The sequence below is a fragment of the Rhyacophila brunnea genome, unplaced genomic scaffold (genome assembly GCF_057557595.1).
Source record: "Rhyacophila brunnea isolate RB1 unplaced genomic scaffold, BYU_Rbru_1.0 scaffold_22, whole genome shotgun sequence".
Classification (NCBI taxonomy): Eukaryota; Metazoa; Arthropoda; class Insecta; order Trichoptera; family Rhyacophilidae; genus Rhyacophila; species Rhyacophila brunnea.
This window is the reverse complement of record NW_028232882.1, coordinates 14,752,492-14,776,726: the sequence shown is the minus strand read 5'-3', so window position 1 is coordinate 14,776,726 and position 24,235 is coordinate 14,752,492. Positions and strand designations below refer to the sequence as shown.

The 24,235-nt window shown below is 35.5% G+C and overlaps 1 protein-coding gene across 1 annotated transcript; it reads left to right on the top strand.

Moving 5' to 3' along the window:
- Positions 1-1,032: 1,032 nt before the first annotated feature.
- Positions 1,033-20,160, top strand: asun (integrator complex subunit 13 asun). Its single transcript, XM_085949372.1, has 13 exons — positions 1,033-1,337; positions 2,780-2,854; positions 4,748-4,917; positions 8,249-8,356; positions 8,738-8,828; positions 10,121-10,246; positions 11,283-11,435; positions 13,211-13,368; positions 13,655-13,798; positions 13,890-14,040; positions 14,675-14,814; positions 14,929-15,231; positions 19,835-20,160. The coding sequence occupies exons 1-13, from the start codon at positions 1,119-1,121 to the stop codon at positions 20,001-20,003; spliced, it is 2,007 nt and encodes a 668-aa protein (XP_085805498.1). The 5' UTR covers positions 1,033-1,118; the 3' UTR covers positions 20,004-20,160.
- The last annotated feature ends 4,075 nt before the right edge of the window (positions 20,161-24,235 follow it).

Genomic DNA, 24,235 nt, shown 5'->3' with positions numbered 1-24,235 from the left:
CTGTTTTTTGTGTAGTTTATAACTAGCGGCCGTTTTATGGACTATGCTTTTGCAAACTGCAAACCTGTGGCTAACGTCAACCTTTTTTAGACATGGGGATTATTTTTTTTTGCTTCTCACGGATTACTTTGACGTTGTTTTTCTTCTATTGGCACCTTTTTCCGATTTCTCATAATTATAGTATTTTGGGCGTACTATACCTGTTTTATATCGTACATTAGTACATAGTAGTACATATCGTACAGTACAAATACTATAATTATAGTACGGTTGGCAACACTGTACAACATGCAGTCATACACCCCGTTCCAATGACGAGCAGAATTTAGGGATTTGGGCTCGAAGGCTTCATTCTGTGGCAGTGATGCCAACCGTACTATAATTATAGTACAATACTATAATTTTGATTTCGCGAAAAATGTAAAATACTATAATTTTACGCCAAATATACCAAAATACTATAATTTTAAAGGATTCAAGACGAAAAATGTTCCTGTACTATATATTTTTCAGAAATACTATAATTTTTACGCCTTTGTACTATAATCAGCATAGAAAAATATGGCAACACTGTTCTGTGGATAACTACGGTTACAATAGTTAGGTACCTTCAAATACGTCCAATCTCTTTGTTCAAATAGCTATTTGATAATTAGATGATTAGAATCCGATGAACCCGTTCATCTATATTGTATACCACAGCTTGGGGGCGTAAGAATAAAATATAACAAAATAATAATACATGATTTTTTCTTATTAATTCAAAAAATATTCATATTTTGTTTGTATACGCAAATAAAAACATTACATTGAATCAACGTATATTGGTAATCGAAATACAATGATATTTAGTATATGCCATGTGTGCAGATTTGCAGAGTACCTACCTACTAACTATTATGCAAATGAGAAGAAATGACGTATGGCTTAGTATAAACATCACATGACAGTGTAACACTGCCTTCATTGATGAATATTTTGATAATCGTTATCATATTATTATGGCAATATTTTACTGTAGGTATTTAATTTGATGATATTGGTCAACCTGCGTCGATTGTTGTCATTTAAAGATTTTGACGTTTATGAAAATGTCTGAGTAGATAGAATAAAGAAACATGACGTTTCCTTCGAGCCATAAAACGGTTTTTGTCCTAGATCACACACCATATTTTGGTATATCCTCCGAAAATAATATTGATTTTGACGTATCAAAGTCCAGAGGCCCGGGTTATGTACCATTACCGCCAATATCTAAGTCTCTCTGGACATGCAGTGTGGAAGCTGCCGTGGAGTATTGCAGGATTGTGTGGGATCTCTTTCCTCAGGGAAAATTGGTAATAATATCGATCTCTGTTTTTTCCACGATTGCTCAATTTACCTGTAGTTTGATGAATAATTTTTAAATTATAAAAGTGGGGTTAGGTTGGTCATAGGAGTTTTCTGGTTATTTTGTGCATTTTTGTACCACTGTTATATGACTGGAAGTGTCCAGCGGTTATCCATTCGATATACCGGGTGTTACATCACACCCGTACTGATTTACGGAGTCGAAGCCTGGATAATAAAGAAATGGACAATAAGAAGACTAGAGGCTTTCGAGGTATGGCTGTATCGGTTGATCACTTTACTAACGTGGGGTTTTTTAAATGATTTTCAAGCACAGAAAAGCTGCATACTTTGACCATATCTTCCGCAATGGCAAGTATGATTTACTTCAATGCAGGGGAGGATAGAGGGCAGAAGAAATGTAGGTACCTATAAGGAGATTCTCTTGGATAGGTTGTACTTATATTTTTCTTTTTCTTTTGACCATGTCCGATCCTAATAGGATCATATGGGCCTCCACAGAGTGGAGGTTTGTATTAACAGATTTTATTTTTACGAGAAATGTATGTCAGCGACTTGCTCAACCTATTAAGACCATACTCTGACTTATGCACAAATTGAAAAACAATATGTGAACTTGCCAGACCCGGGATTCGAACCTGGGACCCTCGACACTATAGACCGGCGCTTAATCCACGCGGTCATCGTGGGTGTGTACTTATATAAGTAACACAATATCCAAGGCACTGGGGATAGGAAAGTGTACTGCAAGAAAAGAAAAGGAAGATATTTCCCCATTCCAGCCAATTTCCATTTTTCTAGGCCATGACATCTCACAAATTATACTCGTGAATACTTCTTTAACCGTTGACATCCTCGTGAAAAAAGTATCTCAGAGGATTAGTCACCAAAACACCTGACTTTAAACACATCAGCAACTATATTCCAACATAACTTGTAATATCTATATCACTTTCAAATTTTTTTAAAATTAAATGATATTAAAAATGACCTGCCTACTGACACGAAACGTCACTGTGTTATGGCTTCCGATCCTCACGAGTGGAGGTTTGTATTAACAGATTTTTGTTTTTATGAGAAAAGGATGTCAGCCACTTGCTTAAAACACAATCACTGCTGACCTTTTAATTACCACATTTAAATAACATGTTAATTATATCTAATGGCCAACTGCTCCAAACGTGCCAGTCGCGGTGTTAACACTAAATGAGTTAACCTATTAGGTCCATTCATACTCCGACTCAAAACACAAATTGAAAAACAATATGTGTATTGGCCAGACCCAAGATTCGAACCCGGGACCCACAACATTATAAGCCGATGCTACCGCTCGGCCATCGTGGGGCCGTTAGTAATCTCTAATATCCGGAAATTCATGTGCTCCGTCCGTCATGGAAATGGTAATTTACCTTTTTTAATTTTATTTTAGGTGAGATTTGTCGTAAGTGATGTGGCTGCAAATATACTAAATACTTGGAATCCTACTCAGCAAAATTTAATGCATGTAAGTAAAAAAATTCAATACATATTTGTCTACATAGGTATTTAATCTAATTGATTTTTTCAATTCAATTTTTCCTACTGATTAATATCACCTTAAATACTGAAATAGCCAAAGTAGTACATACTTGGGTATTTTGTTATTTATTCTAAGTAGAGATGAAAATGGAATCAGAACTGAATCCCTTGATGAATGAGAACCCTTATTTTGGAACCAGCTATTCTAACTAGTTAACACGGTTACACATTATAAACGTTACGATATTCTATACATAAGGCGATTTTTTACCAGTGGCCAAGGGTGGAGGTAGGCTATTAGGTTCTGACATAAATAGTGCACACTAAACTTTGTCAGTCAAACGTATCTGTTTTAATTTAAGGCCATGCATTAGTTGAGGCACGGTCTAAAAAGATCGTTGCTAGGCGATGTGCGGATTGCGGGTCGCGGGTGCAAAAGACGCCTGTCAAACGAAATATTATTTCTCATATAAATCCAACATACGTCCATTTTATGTTCTGTTTATTATTCTATTAGTAACAATAATAATATATTCATTAACATGTTTTCTTTTTAAAGTAAATGGGTAACGTTTTTAGTCATCTTTACACGATTTTAGAATTAATTGGCCCGTCGCCATCACGCAGCAAAGTGACGTATGTCTGACTCCACGTTCTCTCAATGAATGCGAAGCGAGTACAAAATTTCGTCGCGCGTACAGTTGAAAATTATTTGGCGTTTCACTGATGCGTCACCTTAACTAAGACTACAACGTTTACATAAAGTTTTTAAAATTCAATTGAACCCTGCCTAATCCAGGTCACAGTAGATAATAGTCAAAAAATATTCGTTCATCTATAAAATATATAAAAATTATGCCATTAAACCATACATTATGGCAGTGCTCCGCAACCGGTGTGCCGCGAGACGATGCTATGTGTGCCGCGGTGCTTGCCTCCAAAAAAAACAAATAATTTTGTATATTATATTACAATACTTACTTAATAGCCAAATTTGCGTACATGGCTGGTAATATATTTGAGCACCTGCATGAACTTAATAAAACAATGGATGGAAGGATCTATACAAATGTACCAAAGGACATACCAGACCACCACTGAAAATTAGCAATTAATTTTGGATCCGTCTCAAAAATATTTAACTTTGTTGCAAAGGAAATTTCATCATTACTTTCATACAATCAATACGACTGGATTCGAAAGCCTTTTGCAACCAATTCCGAAAATACATTTAGTTCTTCCTCGTGTGTTATATATATTTAATTATTTATCAGATAAAAACATAAATTAATTTAATTTTGGTGCATGGTCCCCACAAGGGGGGAGCTGACAGGGCTCTAGCCTGAGGGCCCAGACTCAGCGGGGGGCGGCATGGCAGGTCAACCAGATAAGTGAGATAAACACAAATTACAAATTTGCTCTAATAGTAAAAAAAAGTCACCTGTGGCTCTATTTTACTACACTGGTATTAATATTTTAAAACATGCGATTCTAGGATACAATTTATTATTATTTTGTCAATACTCGACAAATGATTATTCTTAACCTGACAACTTACCATAAAGTGGATGTAATAATAAATACAAAAAGTCGCTAAACATACAATCAATACCTTTAATTTTACCTCGAACACCATTTGAAAAAAGCTATTTTAGAGTATCACACTGTCTTTAACCTTAGCGATAGGTAGGGAGCCCGCCAAAGATCCTGGCCTGGTGTCCCCCTACCGGATGTGGGGTCCATGTTTTGGTGTATAAATTGTTTTACGTGTGGTGTGCCGCGGAATTCTGGGATGATCTTTGGTGTGTGAGAAAGGGTTGCGGAGCACTGCCCTATATTATGCTGGTGTAATGAAAAAATGTCATCGATATTATTACAGATTCTCAACGCAATGTGCTTGATGGGAGTCCCCGGGTCGGCCAACACAAACGTGGCGGGCGGTACCAGTCCGTCGGTAGTTCCAGGACTGCGCGCCGCAATTGAAGCTCTCGCGGAACCTTCCTCGCAGCAGCAAACACGAATGCATAAAGAACATCATACCCTAAACAGGTTGCACAAAATTTTCAATAGTGATACCTACTGTCCGACAACGTGCGGTTTAAAACAGTAGGGGCTTATTAGTTCACAGTTTTAACATGTTGACAAGAAGATCTTGTTCGACAGTAGTCAAAGATTTTATATATACGAGGTGAGTTCCAAGTGAGTACAAGAATATATTGATAATATATTCTTTTCTTTCTGTCCCATTCCACGAACATATGGAACTCACCTTGTATATAATATATGTTTTATATTTTTATTTTTCAATATAGTCTCCTCGGACATGAATACACTTCTTAGATCTATTGATTAATTCTTCTAAACCTTCATAAAAATAATTTTCCGATTTGCCTTCAAAATGCTCGTTTACGGCTGCCTGTGGGGACTTATCATCATCAAAATGTTGTCCACATAAGTCTTTCTTCGAATTTCATCGAATCAGCCATTGCAATTTGAGCCTTGTGAACAGGTGCGTTGTCATGAAGCAAGAACACGCCTTTTGTTAATTTGCCTCTCCTTTTTAGTTTAATAGATCATTTGGTAATTGTGGCGCAGAAGTGGACACGAGCTTTTATATTATTTTTTTTACGAAAACAGTTTATTCCATGTAGTCATTTATAGTAAATACCTTTTTCTGTCGGCGCATCGGCTTTTTGATCCAATAATCGTTACTTGAAAATTTTAAATTTTCATACATTTTGATACACCATTATCACAAACTAAGATTATATGAGGTAATATTAGGTTGGGGTAGGTTAGATTAGGTTAGGTTAGGTTGGGTTTGGTTTGGTTTGGTCTAAAAAGAATGTTGTAAAATCTCATGTCCACCTCTGCGGCACATTTACCGATTATTTTAAGCGACTTAGAATATTATCGTAGTACTGTCCTGTAATGTTAGTGCCTTTTGGTTTATAATCTATTAACAGGATTCCTTATGAATCCCAAAACACTGTTGCCATCAGTTTCCCAGCCGATGGTACAACCTTTTCATGCCACTGCATGGACTCCTGTTTTGACTCAGGGTCATAATGATGAACCCACGTTTCATATCCCGTAAAAATTTTGTTGATAAGTTCCTCTTGATAGATGCCACACAGCTTTAAAAACTGCTTAGAACTTTCCACACGGTAACTTTTTTGATGTGGCATAAGCATTTGTTGCACCCATCTTGTGCTTACCTTTGCCATCCAAAGATTTTTATGTTTAATTCTGGAAATTGTTGTTTTGGATAGATTGAACCTTCCTGTGATTTCATCATCTTCTAATGTCTCTTTACCTTGTTTAAATATGTGTCCATTTGTAAATCATGGTTTTACCACAACAAAGAGTGCCATAAACCAATTTCATTTTATTTTGGATAGCTACCTCTCTTTTTCCCTGTTTTGTGAGGAATTTAATTACTGCATGTAGCTCAATATCTGACATTTTTTAAATTATCATAGACTTCATTTGTTTTTTTGAATATTGGAAGCGATTTAATGGAACGATCAATTTGAAATTGCACAAGTATACCTAAAAAGTATTACCTTAAAATAAAAAATAATTTTAACCCTAATACTTGCTACTTTCACCACCATTCCGCAACCTTATGGAACTCCAGTCGTAGGTATTCTTATAAATTAACCCTTTGGCATTATTGTTGATAAAAAAATTATGGTATCATTTATAATCACCTTTTTTATTGATTGTGGGACATTGTATGGGTCACTAATAACAATTCTAGCAATAAAAAATTGAACCCATTTTAGCATATTTCGGCCTTTTTAAGTTTTTATTTGTTTACCACAATAACTATCCACTCGATGAATAATTAACACGACAATATGGACAATTTTTACAACTTCTATTAAGTCTAACAGTCCTATTAAGTTGAATAGAGAGTCACCAATTGAGGGTACGGTAGATGAATGTACATTCCTTGTTTACACATATGCTGTTATTATAATTTGTCACACACTCATTTTTTTCTTTGCTCGATTTCAAAAGTTTACGACACGAGTCATTCTAATGGTTTTTTCATCGGAACCAAATAATCTTAAAAATTAATTCCCGGGAGTATAAATACGATCGTTATACTAATTGGATAATTGCCGATAATGTCAGATTACATTATTTCTATTGTTATATTCAGAATAGGATACGATAACACTAAAGGCCCATTAATCGCCCTTAATTAATTGTGTCGTTTTAATGACAATAATATGTTTTATAACGACATAAGTGCTGTCCGACAACAAGATCTCGTCGATAACCGGAAGTAGCTGTAGTCGCATATGGAAGACTTCTCAGTGACGTACCTGTCATGGCGGCAACGCATGTTTAAATCATGTATCAGCTTTCTTTTTAGATGCGACTCCTTTTCTTCTACGCAATAAACCAAAAGTTTACTAATAATAATTTTAATATCACTCCTGATCGTATTATATATTTTTTTTATTATACAAAGCATCAAATTACGTAAATTGATAAATCCGTACACAACGGAAGCGTAAAATGAAATGGTAAATTTAGGGGTGTTCCTCATTTGAAACGGAAGTACAATTAACTGCATAGGAGGGGCTTGTTTTAACATGTAGACAAGAAGTTCTTGTTCGACAATAGTAATGACTTTAGATATTCGCAACCGGCCATCTGAAAACTGACTTCTCATATCGCCTGATCGGACGTCGTCCCTCGGTATCTTTGTGTACTGTGCACGATCGGTGTGCACATCATGTTAACAATACATACCAGTGGTGAAGGAGGAGGTAAACTTTTGAGATCTGACATAATTAGTGCACATTTTTGCTAGTCAAATGTATTTATTTTCATTGAACTAAGACTACAATGTGTATATTATAGTGTTTGTTAGTTTTTAAATTCAATTAAACCCTGCCTAATCCACGCCATAGTAGATAATAAACAAAAAAAATATTCATTTATCGATAAAATATCTAAAATTATGCCATTAAACTATACATAATTTTAGATATTTTATAGATAGCAGAATATTTTTTATCGCTTATGGTTTGGTATTTGGTATAGGCAGGGAGGGGATAATAAATTAAAAAAAAACTAACCGACACCATCTGTAATATTTATGTATTCTTAATTCAATGAAAATAAATAAGTATGACCGAAAATGTGTACCTTAACTATTATGTACATATTATGGTTTGGTTTAGGCGTTATTTGATTTTTAAAAACTAACCAGCACCATCTGCAAATTGTATTACTGGTTCAATGAAAACAAATAAGTATGACTGACAATGTTTAGTGTGTACTTTTATGTCAAATCTTAACAGCCTAAATCCACCCCTCGCCACTGATACATGTTATAATTGTTATTTTTATTCAACAGATGCCGTGTTGTCTGTATTACTAGCGCCCGTGATGATGCTTCCATGAGAAGTCTCGTGGAAATAGTAGACACTGTCCTCATTCAACAAAATAAGAATCTTCACCAACAGTAAGATGGTTTATTTAATCAAATATTGCCTATTTACTTTTTGAATGTATTGAATTGTAACAGAATAATATAAAAATGTCAAATTATTTACCTATGCAGTGTTGATAACAGTGGCGAAGACTCCCATACTGAGTGATTATTTAGAGCCCGTGTTATTAATAAATATAAATTTTAATTAAAAATATTTATATATTTATAATAATTTTATTATATTACCTATCGATTATATCAGTAACAGATAATCAAAGAGACCTTACAAATTGTATGAAAGGAGGTAGGCTGTATCATGGCAGCTTATTTTTTTAATTCTCTAATTGAAAAAAAAAATATATATAATATGCATTGTACTATAGTAATGTAAATTATTTTTTATTTATTTAGACTAATTCGAATCCACCATTGTCATCTTGTAATTGTGAATATATTTCCCGCCAACGTCGATTCACAAGTCAGCAGTCAACCATTACGTGAGGTATGTCTTTATTCTTCGATATTTCTGTATCACATGTCCTATTTCTTTGTCCTGTTTGTGACGTTAGACTGGTGATTGTTAATCTTCTTTGTTTGGCGGAACCCATAGGACATTTACTAGAAACTTGAGGAACCCCCTTCCTGACTGACACATATTAAGGTTTAGATAGAACAATAATTATAAAATATACATGTTCAGGCGTAGACCAGGGGTAGTCAACCTTTTTATACCTACCGCCCACTTTTGTATCTTTGTTAGTAATAAAATTTTCATTAAATCTCTTGAAAATATCTGCCAAATATAAGGCATCATCTTTTACTGGTTTTAACTGTTGACACAGATTGGTCTCATTATTACTTTCCAAAAATTGTATGACACTATCATATTATAATGCTACCATGCTAATGCTAAATTTAAATTGTCACGGGGTATTTTATGAATACATAATGAAAATGTTTTTAAAACCCCTACCGCCCACCATGAAAGCTGGACCAGGTTGACTACGCCTGGTGTAGACAGTAGTACTGAGACAATGTGCCGCTTAGCAACCCTTTAAGAAGACAAAAAATGCCATTTGTTACTGTTTTTAGATTTTTAATACAGTAATACCTACTGCGACTTATGCTGCCCCGACTTGCGGTTCTTGATTTTTTCGTTTCGCAACATTACCACCGAATTATCTGACATGTTAAACCCAGTTTCACCACAAAAGCACATGACAATTGCAAGCTTGACAGCTGGTCTCACCTCAATTGAAAAGGGCTCAAAAATTTTAGAAAACATGGAAAAAAAATTATTAAAGAAAATTAGGAAAGAATCCCTCACCTGGACAACTGCGTGGACAGATTAACAACTTATTCAAAAAAACTATTCCCTACTTACTGCGATATTGAATAAAATTGATAATCATGACGATATTACAAAATAGTGTTAATAAACTATTTATTCAACAAATAATTCACAAGGTTTAAGAATGTAACAGTCTTTATTGAACATACATAACACCTTAGAGAAATATATAGTGGTTATCTGGTGGTTATATATTTCTTTGACATGTTTTCAAATTATGTATGTTCAATATGAATAAATTAATATGGTTTCCATGTAAGTAGGTATTATTCTTGAATAGTCACAGGGTGAGAGAGAAATCATTTCGTCTCAGTTTTATACGTAAGCATGGACAAGTCGTTTATTTTTGTACGATGTTACAGGTCGAGGCTGGTGGTTCCTGTAGAAATTACTATGAATTATATTATCATTATTTGTATTGTTACATCTTTGTATGGTTTCAGGTGTCGAGTTCTCTATCCGTGGAAGTTCATAGTGTGAGTGCCGGAAGACTTGTGCCCCGCCTTTTGAGACTACTGATGCCCCATTACAACCTCGCCAGCACTACTGTCACCGGAATACCCATGAAAGTAAGCCCTATTATAATTTTATCTTGTAATCTGGAATTGGATGGACTCTGGGAAATTCAAATATTTTGACCATACCGACTTTTTTTACGAGCCAAAAATAAATTAATAACTTTTTATTAATACATTTATAGTGTTGTGACTGCTGTACAAAGGCGGATTGATGGCTCTGAGATCGACTCGGAAATTTTCTAGTCTAAATTTAAATTCTTCTTCGTCCGCATCTTATAACTACAGCTTTCTCTGCGGTTTTGCTTTATTCCTCTCCGCATTCAGTGGCATGCAGTGTATTCATCGATGTGAAACTTTTGATTTGTGTGTTTCCACCTAGAAGGAATTATTCCTTAACCCAACATCACGAGTATTATCCGATTGTCATCTTCTCTGCTGGCTAAATGATCAAAAAACTGAAGAGTCCGGAAAAAGCAAACTGCGGAGAGTCTGTTTCGAATTGGGGTTCACTGATTATAGAATTGTTGGTACGCTTGGCTGTCCACGAGATTCTCAGCATCCACTTCCATCACCACATTTCAAAAACATCTAGCCTCTGCCTTTCTCTTGCTTTTACCGACCAAGTCAAGATACATATTATATATAATTAAATTATACATATATACATACTTAACATTGAAAAAAAATCTTTTAAAAACCATGTTAACATATGTAATAATAATTAATGAATTCAGTTGTCAAATATTGAATGGCTTGAAGGGGATAAAAAAATGAGTGAATTTTCATTACACATCAGCTGGATATAATCTAATGGCCAACTAATGCAAACGCGCCAGTCGCATTGTAAGCACTAAATGAGTTTCACTTCAAAGTGTGATGAACATGACACAACAAGGTATGTACTAAGATTTATTGCGTATGATCTCATTTGACAGTTTTAACTTTCTGCGATATCATATTTGAAATCTATACATTTCAAATAAAAATATCAATAAAAAAAAATTGGTTTAAGACTTGTTGGCCCACCAAGATAATTCGCTCGCTGGTGTGGAATTATTATCTTTTAATGCTATATCTTCACTCCTAGGAAGAGCAAAATGCGAGCTCAAGTGCAAACTACGATGTAGAAATATTACACGCAGCTGCTGCTCATGCAGACCTCGGCAGGCCGTCTCCCGCTTCTTTATTGGCTGCTTCCGGTGACAAGCAAAGGACAGATCCTGACACCGATTATGAAACGGTAAATTTAACCACAAGATATTATCTTTCAGGCATGTGAAGCCCTAGGAGAATTTGAAACTCGCCTGTCTCTTTGTCTAACTCTCCCCCTATGGGCACTGGAGGGATCTAAGAGGGCGTTGCTGACTCCGTTGAACAAGTGGGCAACAAGGGTTTTAGACCAGAATTGCAATTACAAAAAGAATCTACTGAATTATCATCAAACAAAGAATTAAAGTCGGTTAAACTCATGGTTACAAAAGATAATACATACCCATATGTCAACCCGGATTATTGGCTAAACTAAGGATATGTTTATAGCGTTTCCATCGTCCTATTTATTTTAACATTGATTTAGTGTAGTCAAAAGCCTTTTGATTAAAAACGGATTAAAAACGATGCTGTTAACAAATATAGATAAATTGGTAGCGCAACACCGGACTGATCTTTCTCTTTAGTTTATATATTTTAATTTTTATTTGATTACTAGTCGTACTGAGTAGAGGTGAGTTGGAAATACTGTCACAAGTTTGTGTACTTAAGTTTCGGATGAAACTACCCATACTAAGTATTTGTTGCCCAATAAACTTGTTTCAAGAAACTTGAAACGTATTAGATGTTCGAATTCGAACGCATTCGATAATATCTGCGCCGTGACTCGCTATTCAGCGCTATTGATATTAAATGCGCGCGAGCGAGATATCATGATACACGTATGTCTAGCCGTGATATTATACTCAACTGTCATTGTTCTCCCTTTCTCCTCTGTTGTAAAGTTGGTATAGTGAAGGACAGAAATGGTCACGTGTTCGTTTTATAGGATACTTTTGAGTTCGCCTTAGGGTTTTAGGTTTAAGAGTTTTTGGTTTCAGTTGAGTATGAAACTTTATCGAGTCCAGGAGTTCGACGCATGGTATGAGATCTCGCCGACCGCTAGCTAGTTCGTAGTCTTGCCACGTATGAAATCATCGCCTCGGCGTCGCGACTCGCGTATGTTTAGTATGCGACGGGTTTTAATTTTAGTTTTAGTTGAGTAAGACATTTACATCGAATTGACGTCAGTCGCAAGCCGGAATAACGGAGTTCTGATAACGCTAACTGACTACGCGTTTATCTGGTTTTGTCACGTCAAGTTTCTCGATTTTTTAGTGTTATAATTGTAATTTGTAAACATAAACTGAATTCAAATTATATGCGTGATTGTATAAATGGATAACTACTGAAACATGAGTGACTAGCGCCACAGTTCCAGCTGTACCTGTCTCGAAAATGGGACATTTCAAAAAGCCGACGTATTTTTAACGATTCTATTAAAACTGATATTTCAAATACTAGTAAGTATTTTGGAACAAGTTTAGATACCAAGTATTTTTTTATACTGGTAGTAAGTATACTTAGTCTTCAAAATCGACCAGTTTTCCCACCTCTAGTACTGAGAAATCTAGTGTGTTTTTTTATATCCAAGCTAACTTTTTGAAATTCAAAAATTACAAACAATTACATAAATATTTTGGTGAAATTTAAAAATTACACTGACAATAATATTATTAGTTAGATAGAGAGAATTTTCAAGTTGGTCCAGCCAGCTGTTGGGCACATTGGGCTGTTTGACCAGTTCATCAGAATAGCCAATTTGCTTACTTTAAAAAAAATTACAATGCCAAATGGAAAGTCAGAAGATTATGTACATCTCTCAGTTGAGTCAACCACTTTTCTTATAATACTTTGCTCTTCTCTTACGAACTGTAAATATAATTATTGAAGACAGACAAAATAAAATTATGTGACGGTGGTCAGGTGACGCTGCGCTGGTGCACTCCACGGGGTAGTTGGGGTGAGTGGGGTGCTTGTGGACCTCTGCACCGCGTCACTCCCGTAGACGTGGCCTCTCGCCCCTCTGCTTGTCTCGTCAATTTCTTGCTTAACGGCCGCTCTGTCATGCTGGAGATGCCCAGGTATTTCTATTGTTTTTTTACATAAAATAATCCAAAAATTAATGCGTATGCGTAACATGTGAATACAATATGTTTTGTGAATAACGACACCTCAAATCTCTACTTGCCTGTCATACAGGAAATTACTAACACACGTTACCAATAATTCACTGTCGAGTTAAGATGAACATTGAAATCTTGAAATTTATGAATCCCTGTAACAAGGAAAAAATTGTTTCATGTCACTAATGGAGCTCCATTTAATCCATCATTGCTATTTCAATAAATATGGTTGGTATTTTTACAGGAAGGGCGGAGGAAAAGTGATGTCCCATGTGTTAGCCGCCCACGGAGGAGAGATATTTATTCACGGACTAGGAGCTGGTCGATCAGCCCTTGAAGACCCTCCCAGTGTCTCTGAAGGGCCAGGAGGACGTGTCACCGACTACAGGTTGCAATTATATATATTCCCTAGTCTGCATATATTGTTTCAAAATCATTATTGATCGAAAATTAATTCAATACCTTTCTACATTTTATAGGATAAAAGACTTTGGTGAGGTGATGCAGCAGAACAGATTGGGCCCGCTACGAGGTCCGGGGTCTCTGGCCAAGTCCAAAGCCCGCTTAGCACGCCACGCTCTCTGCTGGCCTCTTACACTGTCATCCACGCTTTTGTACAATCTTGGAACTGTAAGAAATATTTTTTTACCTCATTTGGTACTTTATCACATGTAGTAATAAATATTTAAGCGACTTGTACTGTTAATTGGCCGCCTATCTACAACCGATAAAACCAATGCCTAGTCCAGACTAAGATACATTGTCTGAACAAATGGGCATTCATAAAAACTGTTTGAAAGTTGTATGAACTTTGCGAATATTTAAAATGTTCTGATACAAATGTTTTTTTTTTGTACTCAGACGCGGATGAAAAACATTAATCACATACAGATGTTTTTGATCTGACTCGGCATTATAGTGCCTGTACACGTGCACCAATAATGTGTATTTTAAACTATCGTGAACATAACTGTTTACACGTAAAAGTGCACATTGATTGAATGCTTTGCGTTTTGGACACAACGACAGGTTACGTTTCAAGACAATATTCAGGCTAAAGGTTAAGGGTAAAAAGTGAATTCTTATACTATAATAATGGCTATTGTGTATATAATGGAGGTATCTGAAACCTCAAATTTAATCTAACTGAAATCTGAACCCGGAGCCTCATAATTACTAGACCGAAACGATACCGATTTAACAGTAATTTTATTCATATAATAAACTGAACCTATTAACTATTATAACTTAACGATTTTTGCAGTATGTGGATCCATTACCTAAGCTTATGGTGAAGGAAGTTTTAACGGAAGAAGAGATCGCTGAATGTAAACAAGTCATCTATACTCTCGTTGCATCGGAAGCCAGACAAGAACCTCTCAACTTTCCCATCCATGGACACAGGTAAATATCATTTCCAAATATAGTTAACCAAACCTAAACAAATAGAATATATTTAAATAATGGTTAAAATATATAAAAATCTACGTTATACTAAACTTTCTTTCCAATGTCCAGAAGCAAAGGTGCCCGTCGTGACGAGCAGTGGCGGCAAGTGTGGGCAGAGCTCGAAACGTTAGTGCGAGGACACCAGGTATCTCCCGGCCACCAGGTCGTGCTTCACTGTCTCCGCGACTGTCGATCGGCTGACCCCGAGCGGGCCAATGGAAGCGGTGAGGCGGGGGTTCGGGGCTCCGTAATCCGCAACACCACCCACAGTCCCATGTCTCCGCCCGCCTCTTCTTCAGGGATCCCGCCAGCGCCAACTAACATCATTCACTCAGCGTCATCTTCGCACACTTCTATTTATAATACTCCAAGGTATGACATTCCTATGGTATTCAAGCTTTCGTTTTTACTATACATCGAATTATCTTCATTGGCATTAGGCGTGTTTTAAGACTGCGGGGTGTGTTTTCTATCTCTACCATACGACTGAATTAAAAAAAAAACGAAACAATAATGAAGCTGAAAACACATAAATAGAAATACCTCAAAAAAACATACATACATACCTAAAAAATAAAATTTAGTCCAAGTGAGAGTCGAACCATCTTTTCACTATCCAGATGAATGCTCTATCCCTTGAACTACTGACCTGACTCATGCAAATTAAATCTCATTTATATGCACTCTTGAGGTATTAGTCTTCGCCGAGTTAAAGCTGCCGGCTTGGTAATAAAATTGATCTAGAGGAAGGACAGATCCTTCTGGCATTGCAGCCATGACAAAATCACTTTGTAACGGTGTCAATGTCATTTGAAAGTAATGATACCAATACCTAAATGAGTCACCTGCGCTGCCACAAGAATCTGACACCATTCTACCTAATTAGTTACTAGGTATAATGAAACAACTTCACCTTGAAATCGCACAGAATTATGCCATTAAATCATACATAATTTTAGTTATTTTATAGATGGAAGCTATTATTGTTTGGTTAACATGTATTTAAAAAAACTAACTAACACTATCTGCAATTTTTACTCATAATACAACGAAAACAATTAAGTATAGTGGAACAAATTGATCTGGAAATTGTGCAGATTGCGATTTCTTCTAATGAGCATGAATTATATAGGGTAAATTTAATTATCATTTCCGACTGCTCTTACATGAAGCATATTGCATTGTTTTCTCTCGCTCGGCGTTGCTCTAACTACGTCATATTGTCCGTCAAAACTATCGAATTTCACGCTTATGTTGTATGTTTATAACACGGTTTATAGACTGTGCTAAGTGGTTAAGGCAAATTTATTTTTACATTTTTATACTTGTGAACAATTATTACATTATTAGATGAATATATCGTCGTTATAGTGGCAGAAGACGATAAGTCAAAAATTGGCTGATTTGAGTTATGAATGCAGAATGATAAAGTTTAACACGCTCTATCGTCTGAAAAAACAAGCTCCGCCAAAGTCCATGTAGTTGTGACATAATTTAAAGAATTCAGAATTAAGTCACTTTCTTTCATACTTCATAGTGGCAAATAACAATAAGATGACTTAACGTTATTTGGCTTCAAGCCTCTAGTCACTTGTCCGTTATTTATATTGACTTATTGTCTATGCCACACACGGCTTGCAACCATTTGACAGTTGGTTCTGAATTTTGACGTTTCACGCGTATTTATATATCTCATATTATCTACAATTGTGCTTGTAATCTATTTTATAATCGTTTTTATCGACGTGTATAATTTAAGAATGGAAAATATTATGTTTCTGTATGGGCAACAGAATAAAATAAGGGAGCATGTAAAAGGTAAGCAACTTAATTCAACATAACCTCAAAATGAAGTTTGCTCTACAATTATTGATTATTTGTGTACTGATATCACGTTTCTATGGCGTATTTTTATGTAATCGGAAAGACAACCTTACTAACGCATATGTTTTATTTATACTTTAGATGATGCACACCAAAGTGATGTTGTGGATGGAGACAGTATTAATAATAATCCTACTACTTTCATGGCAACAGGTTTGTAGGACAATAGTTAAGTTTTTTAGCTTGTTCATTAGGTACTTACAAATTATATTATAGCCTCAGGAAGGTTTTAGTAGTATAATATAAGTTGTAGATGAAAAGGTGTTTAGGTACTTTACCCTTGATTTACTTTCATCTTTATAAAGCTAACATGCATTTGATTACAGAAGACGGATCGATAAATGATGAAGTTGACTTGGAGAATATGCCGATAATCATGCGCTGACGAACATAATACTTGCGGTGACAATGGCAGCAAAATAATGAGTCAAATGGGAATGAAATTGGAAACTGAAAACTTGATAGTTTAATCACTAAACCTGGGGTGGGCTCATCTCCTCTTGTTTGTCTTGAATCGCCAGTCGGATACAATGTCAGTATTTTCTACTTCATCTGGTCATGGTCTCCCCACGTGCGATTGTTAATCTGGTTTTACCATCCACCCAGTCTTATTAATTACAAATAATTAATAATGACAAAACATCGAGAGCGTCGACAGCTTCAAGTACCTGGGGGTACACATCACGGGAGATAGCATTTTACAGAAAGAGCTCACTATCCGAATGGGAATGGCTGGAGCAACATTCAACTCGATGCGAAATGTCTGGGACTCACGATTGTACTCGGTCAAAACTAAATGCCGCCTATTTGACACTTGCATTCTGACGGTGCTGCTTTACGGTAGCGAATCATGGCACCTTACGAAGGCTCAGAGCAACCGTATACTGAGCTTCGAAAACAGATGTTTGCGATGAATACTGGGTGTGAATACTATGACTTAGGATCGAGGAGATAAGAGAATGCACCAAACAGCTTCTCATCACGCTGAGAGTGAAGAGGCGACGTTGGACCTGGCTCGGCCACGTACTGCGGATGCCAGAAGAGAACCTCAACTTGGCTTGCCTGTTCTTCAAGCCGATCGGACTCCGGTGTCCTGGAAGGCCGCTAAATACTATCTATAGAGTGTTTACGGCGGAGCTACGGGATGCTGGTTTCACCTGGAACGGAGCAAAAAGACTGGCGAGCGACAAGGATTCTTGGAGGCGCCGCGTGGTGTCCATATGCTCCAATTAAGGGGCGGATATGGCCAAAGAAGACGAAGAAAGAGCTTCGAGCGCAAGGGGAATTTTTATTTTATTAGAATGCAGACAGTGCTGCTCCAAAAACCCAAAGGGTACGAATTGCTGACGGCAAACTGCGCAAGGACTCAAAATCATACCACTTTTATCAAAATGAATTAAAAGAAAGTATTTGCCAAATTTCTTTCTTAAATCTCCATACCGTTTATCCACCTGTTATCCGATGTTTCTAATAAATAAATTAAATACTGTTCTCGAACCCTTCGAGATTGGCTATGATGAAGCGGAAATGATCTCTTAATTATATTTTAAGGTTTCTTAATTAATTTTATAAGGTAATTGTTAATTTTAATTGTTTTCATAAATTATTTTTGTGTAATCATCATCCCCATACCGTTTATCCACATCTAATCCAATGTTCTGATAAATAAATTAAATAAAAATGTATTCTTTTTATTATTTTTACCTAGTACTTAGCTACACAAATTTATGTTTAATAATTTAATAAAGATGAAAAGTATCATAATTTGAAACAAGATTATTACTAATCTTACATACAAAAATATCAAATTACTTCTATACCTACCTAATATTATTACCTAATAGTATCCACCTACCTAATATTATTTCTGTTTTAATTTTAATTTAATTTTAAATTGGCCAGTTTCTATTATTATTAGAGTCCAATGTATTACTACTCAACTACAACATTTTATGTTTGACTATTCTATTCACCCAAAAACCGTGTGGCAAAAAACGTTAATTCACCTTTTTGTAAATAAACTCAAAAAACTAATTATTATTACTATAAAAAAGACTTGGCAATACTCAAATCGAATTCATAAATGATTACCGAATATCATAAAGTAGCAAGTTTAGGTAAAAATGTTTAAACTACAGTATAACCCCTATTTTACGTTTTTTAAGGGACTGGAAAAAAAAAACCTAACTGGAGGGAAAATGGGGGGGGTATTGAAAAAAAGAACATTAAAATTTTATGTTTCTAAAAAATAACGTTTTATTAAAAAACAACATTCAATTAAAATTTTTATTGAAAAAATCATGTACAAATGTATATTAGTTTGTTGCATTTTTGTTTTTTTGTTATGTAATTCTCTTTCAAGACTATATACACATTTAAAAGTGTCATCTTGGATATCAGCAAAGTTTGTAAAGTAGGTTTTTAAACCCTCGGTGAACCTCATTGCTTCTTCTTTTGTTGGAATATCAACCTCGTCTTCATCAGACAGTTCTTCAGAAGCGCGCGTAACTCGCATATTTTGAATATTTCCGACGTAAATCGCGGGAAAGAAAAACGTAAATGCGGGTATTAAATGTACTGAAATACATCGGGACCGAAAAAATTACACGCAATTGCCGGGAAAACGTGAATACCGGGCACGTAAAAACGAGGTTATACTGTATTTAAATAGAGAGGTTTCAATTTCTTGAATTTAGAAAAAGACGATTATCTCAAAACAAGGTTTTTTGACTTAACGCCTTTTGCCACTATACCGACGATATTATGAATATAAAAATAATGAGATAATCAGGCGATTTGAATTATTGCCAAAATGAAGACCATAATATACTGAAGTAAGCCATGAATCTACCGAATGATTTATTTTGCCTGAATAACATACTGTATCCATTTCTAGAACAGCTTTTGAGATATGGTCTGTTTAAATCTTGTAGTTGGTAAACGGTGTGTTGTACATACGCACATGCCGGTATCCAATGAATTCATTTAATAATGTCTTAATTTGTCGATTAACTGGGTAGTAATACTCTTCAGAAAAGATGTAATATTATTTTATGTCGTTTATTATATCAAAATATGAATGTTGTTGCAGATCGGTGCTGGACATTTTCGTGGGCAGTGATTCGAACCGCGTAGGGTTGCGAAGATTGGAGTTCTCCGGGCGAATGGCGTATCCGACGGGGAAAGCCACGCTTTATCCTCATATGCAGTCCAATCACTCCAGTGCAAATGAAAAAGTACAAATGGAAACTGAAGCGTGAAAACCCTCAAATATCCATAATTCTATTGACTCCCATAATAAATTTGTGAACTCTGTTATGTGTTGTTTCATAATAGTGGTACCATACTTTGTTATTTATATAACGTATTTTTGATAAAAGATAATAATAAATTAAGTATAGGTATCTATTATAAATGAATATTGTTTTGTTTCATTTCGAAATACACTGTCCCAACAAGGTAATTAATCTCCTGAGAAAACACTAGTGGAATAAAAAAAAATCACCGGGTTTTGAGTCACCTTTTCACATAGCAAATGTCTGAATGACAAAATATGAATATTTTGAAAGATGTATTGCCATAAATTAATGTTTAGTTATCAAATGTCATTTAAAACTCATGTCAAACAATATATCAAAAATATGCATCAAAATATTGAAGAAATAGAAGTGGTAATCTCATGTTTTTTTTATTATACATAGTAAGGCATGTGCAACGGTCAAAATATAGACTGTGATCTATTATCCACTATCAAAACTGGATGTGATCTATTAGTGCCCATACGCACTTGCGGCAGGCCGCCTCGCGGCGGCCTGCCGCCTATGGTTTTTTGTATGCAAAGTGCGATATGCGGCAGGCCGCTGCGGTTAGCCGGCATACAAAAAACGATAGGCGGCCTGCCACAAGTGCGTATGGGCACTTACTCTCCTGTTGTCGGTGACGTCCCTACGAAAAGTGCCGCCCTTAGGTAGACTTCAGTTTCAAATTCTATTTAAGATTGTTGGGCCTACCTACCTATTTTACTATCGTGAATTGACAATTTAGTGCAACAAAAATCTTGGAAAAACAAGTACAATCATCTACCGAGGATTAGAGAATTTCTACAAAACTTCATCTACTCTCAAACATTGATGGTTATAGGCATGTTAAGGTCTGAGGCACTGACAAGTTTGGAGGCCCCCCTTGTGATGTCTTTAAACTAATGTCAGTACTTTCTAATGAAGCGTCAGCTTGATGGAAAACCGTCATTGCTTTCAAAAGTTGTAATGAGTAGTCATTCCTTAATTTTCCGCCCCTAAGCAACGCATAGCCTGCCGTTGTCATTCTTTACCTCGAATCAATTTATTGACTTAAAAATTGTCTTTCATCATCACAAAGAAATACGCATTCATTGTGGAAATGATAGTTTGGTCTTCTTTTGACGACTCATTATCAAATAATTTCCCTACTGTACAAGGAGACTAATTGTTCAGGATTCGAATTTTCTTTCTCTCACTTCTGCTCCAAGCCGTGAGTGATGCAGTATGAATCAAGTGATATGACGAGGTCACGCAGGCTTCTTCGTGAATAATTTGAAAACGACACTTATGTAAGCTAAGGTTAAGGAAATAAAAATAGGAACGATTAATGCGTCCTCTTCAAAATCATATTATATTACAACTAAATGTATAAGTTTCAATTCTTATGAGCCCATAGTGCGATTAACCAAAATCTATCTCATCGTTGACCAGTTGGACATGCTTGCTATGTTCGATCCGAATTAGAATGGCATATAGCTGGAATATACATGCTGTCCCGCTTTGATTTTTCTTGCAGTGGTCAATAAATTTTAACAGTACCAACCACGTATCTAATATCAAAATAAGGTTGTCAATTAAGCAATTCTTTCACCATACATTTCATGATGCAGGTATCCATGACATATTGTTCTGCATCCATCCAGTCCAAATAATGTCTATTTCAATTTTTTTTTTCGATCATGTCCGATCCTAATAGGATCAAATGTCCTCCACAGAGTGGGGTTTGTATTAACAGATTTTGTTTTTACGAGAAATGGATGTCAACCACTTGTTAGGTCCATACTCTGACTTATACACAAATTGAAAAACAATGTGTACTTGCCAGACCCAGGATTCGAACCTGGGACCCACGACGCTTAATATTTTATGCAATTTTAGTTACACATATTTTTAAAGGCAAAAAGCCATATAGAGAGAAGTGTATAGGTTTCTTTAGATGAACATGTCCCCAAGACATTTTGTACAGGTGTTTGTGGTTCTTAGAAACTAATGAAATTGAACAAACTCCAATATTGGCCAAGTCTAAAAACCCATCAAGGCTTCACAAAGGTATACGATCGTTTCAGTATTATAGATAGCATTCATTTTTAGTCGTCATCACTGGGAGCGGCCAATATATTATTTGAATCTGTGAACCCAGTCGTTTTATTTGTTGCATTTTTTGTCCAGGAACATGAACAGGGATAAGGTAATAAGAATTGAAAGACAAAAAATTTTAAAAGTATGTAGTTATATTTCCATTAAAGTCTACAGTTGGTTGTGCCACAGCACATGTTTCTCGGTAAGTTCCTCCCCACAAAACACTTTTTTTGTTAACCCGAGGCGTGCGGTCCTTCAGAACCCCGTCCCGTCCCGTTTCAGTCTCTCCCCCGCACGCCACTGCACAATATTTTAAGGCCATATTTGTGAAATCTTACTCGCGTAAGATCGCTAGTATAGTAAGACTGCTTGATACATTTTTTTTTATTTTTTTTCTCAGATGATATTATTTTCATAATCGATTTATACATATATTTATTATTATAATATTCGACGTTTCACAGCAAAAGGACCTCTTCCTGGTAAAATATAAAAAAATAGCATCCACTCAACGTATATTTTAAAACTAACCGGATCAGTCGGTATGCAAAATCTATTATATTACGACGGCGATCGGCCGCGTCCCGTCATGCTCCCATACAAATAATCAATTGTTTATTATTCACTACATTTAAAAGGCAATAATTTGTGATTAACCCGTGAGGGCGCGTCCAAGCCGGAAATACAACACATCATATACCCGTACCCGTATCTGCGTAATTATTATATCACCGCTAATTTTTTAGTGATTAAAACAAATCATAAATTTGCAATTTAACACTATTATTAAACTATCAAAACATACTTCTTATACCGTATTGCAAATTCATTTACATTTTACACCATTATATATATTCACTTTTTGCCAATTTAGATTGAAAATTTTTCTAGAATAATATATGGGCAAGCTTGTGTGAATCTTTACAATGTAAAAGTAAAAATAACGATAAATTTATATATATTATTATGTCAATTTCAATTCATAAATTTTGTTAAATTAATATTATGCACAGAAATTATATTTTATTTATAATTGTATCTAAATTAGGAATATCTTAAAAAGAAGATCTAGTCAGGTTTCGGCCCTCGTAGAGTTTATAATGGGGAATATGGCAGATAAGGGTACGGTACCTCGACGGTTGGCGCGCCCAAATAAATCAGGTTCGACTGTGAGTCATTAATTAACTGGAATGTGTATCGAGTTTTAACAATATACATAAACTTATAATCCCACTGTCATTTCCATTACACAAAGTATTCATTAATTATTATTACAGTAATCTGGTTAAAAAGAAAGTTGTGTGTGAGAGAAATTCAATACAGGTCATTGGATTAATAAAAAAAAATGTACAAAATGAGAATGAAACACAATCATGTTGCGCTCAACTCTCTGCTCATATACATAATATATATATTATTGTAACCGATAGTATTATAATATGATCAAAACTTAACTTATTCATTTTTTTATTTATATTTTATAATAATAATAATAGTAACCTACAAAACTTACAAAATCATTATCTCCACTTAATTCTAATTTCTTTTTAACATTACATAATGGAATTGAAAAATAAATTACCTAGGTACAATGTTTGCCCTGCTGAGCCAACTGCGCGTCGCTCTCGTTTCCTCCTCCCCCTCGCCGCTCGGAGGAACTCCCTCCGTCCCCCCGTCGTCATTAATATTATCAATAAAATAAAAACCCTGCCGCGGTACGATGCCGATGTCTCCGAAACCTTCCGGGACGGCAAAACGATGACAATAGAGGGCTCGGGCTTTTATCAATCGTCATTTGAACTATTTATTTATTTATTACTCCTAACTTTTTATTCAACAGAATTCACATTTTAATTAAGATACCGAATTGACATCTTGGCAATCTTGTTTAATCCAATCGCATCGGCAATGTAAATTGACTTGCCCTTATCACAGCTGTGGCATTTTATTAGATCCGACTACATGTAACGTGTCACGATGCCCGACAGTGCGCAACCGGAATTATTCATCTCTCGAATGAGATAAAAAAAAAGCATAGTCATACTTATGTACATGAGTGGGCATATGCGTTATATAGTATATTTTCAGGCGCATTACACGTAACATGTGTCAAA

Bases quoted from the DNA above. Each gene is read 5' to 3' on its own strand.
- asun (XM_085949372.1), top strand. From the start codon at position 1,119: ATGACGTTTCCTTCGAGCCATAAAACGGTTTTTGTCCTAGATCACACA. The intron at 14,041-14,674 runs GTAAGAAATATT...CGATTTTTGCAG, and splicing joins TTTTGTACAATCTTGGAACT to TATGTGGATCCATTACCTAA. The intron at 14,815-14,928 runs GTAAATATCATT...TCCAATGTCCAG, and splicing joins TTTCCCATCCATGGACACAG to AAGCAAAGGTGCCCGTCGTG.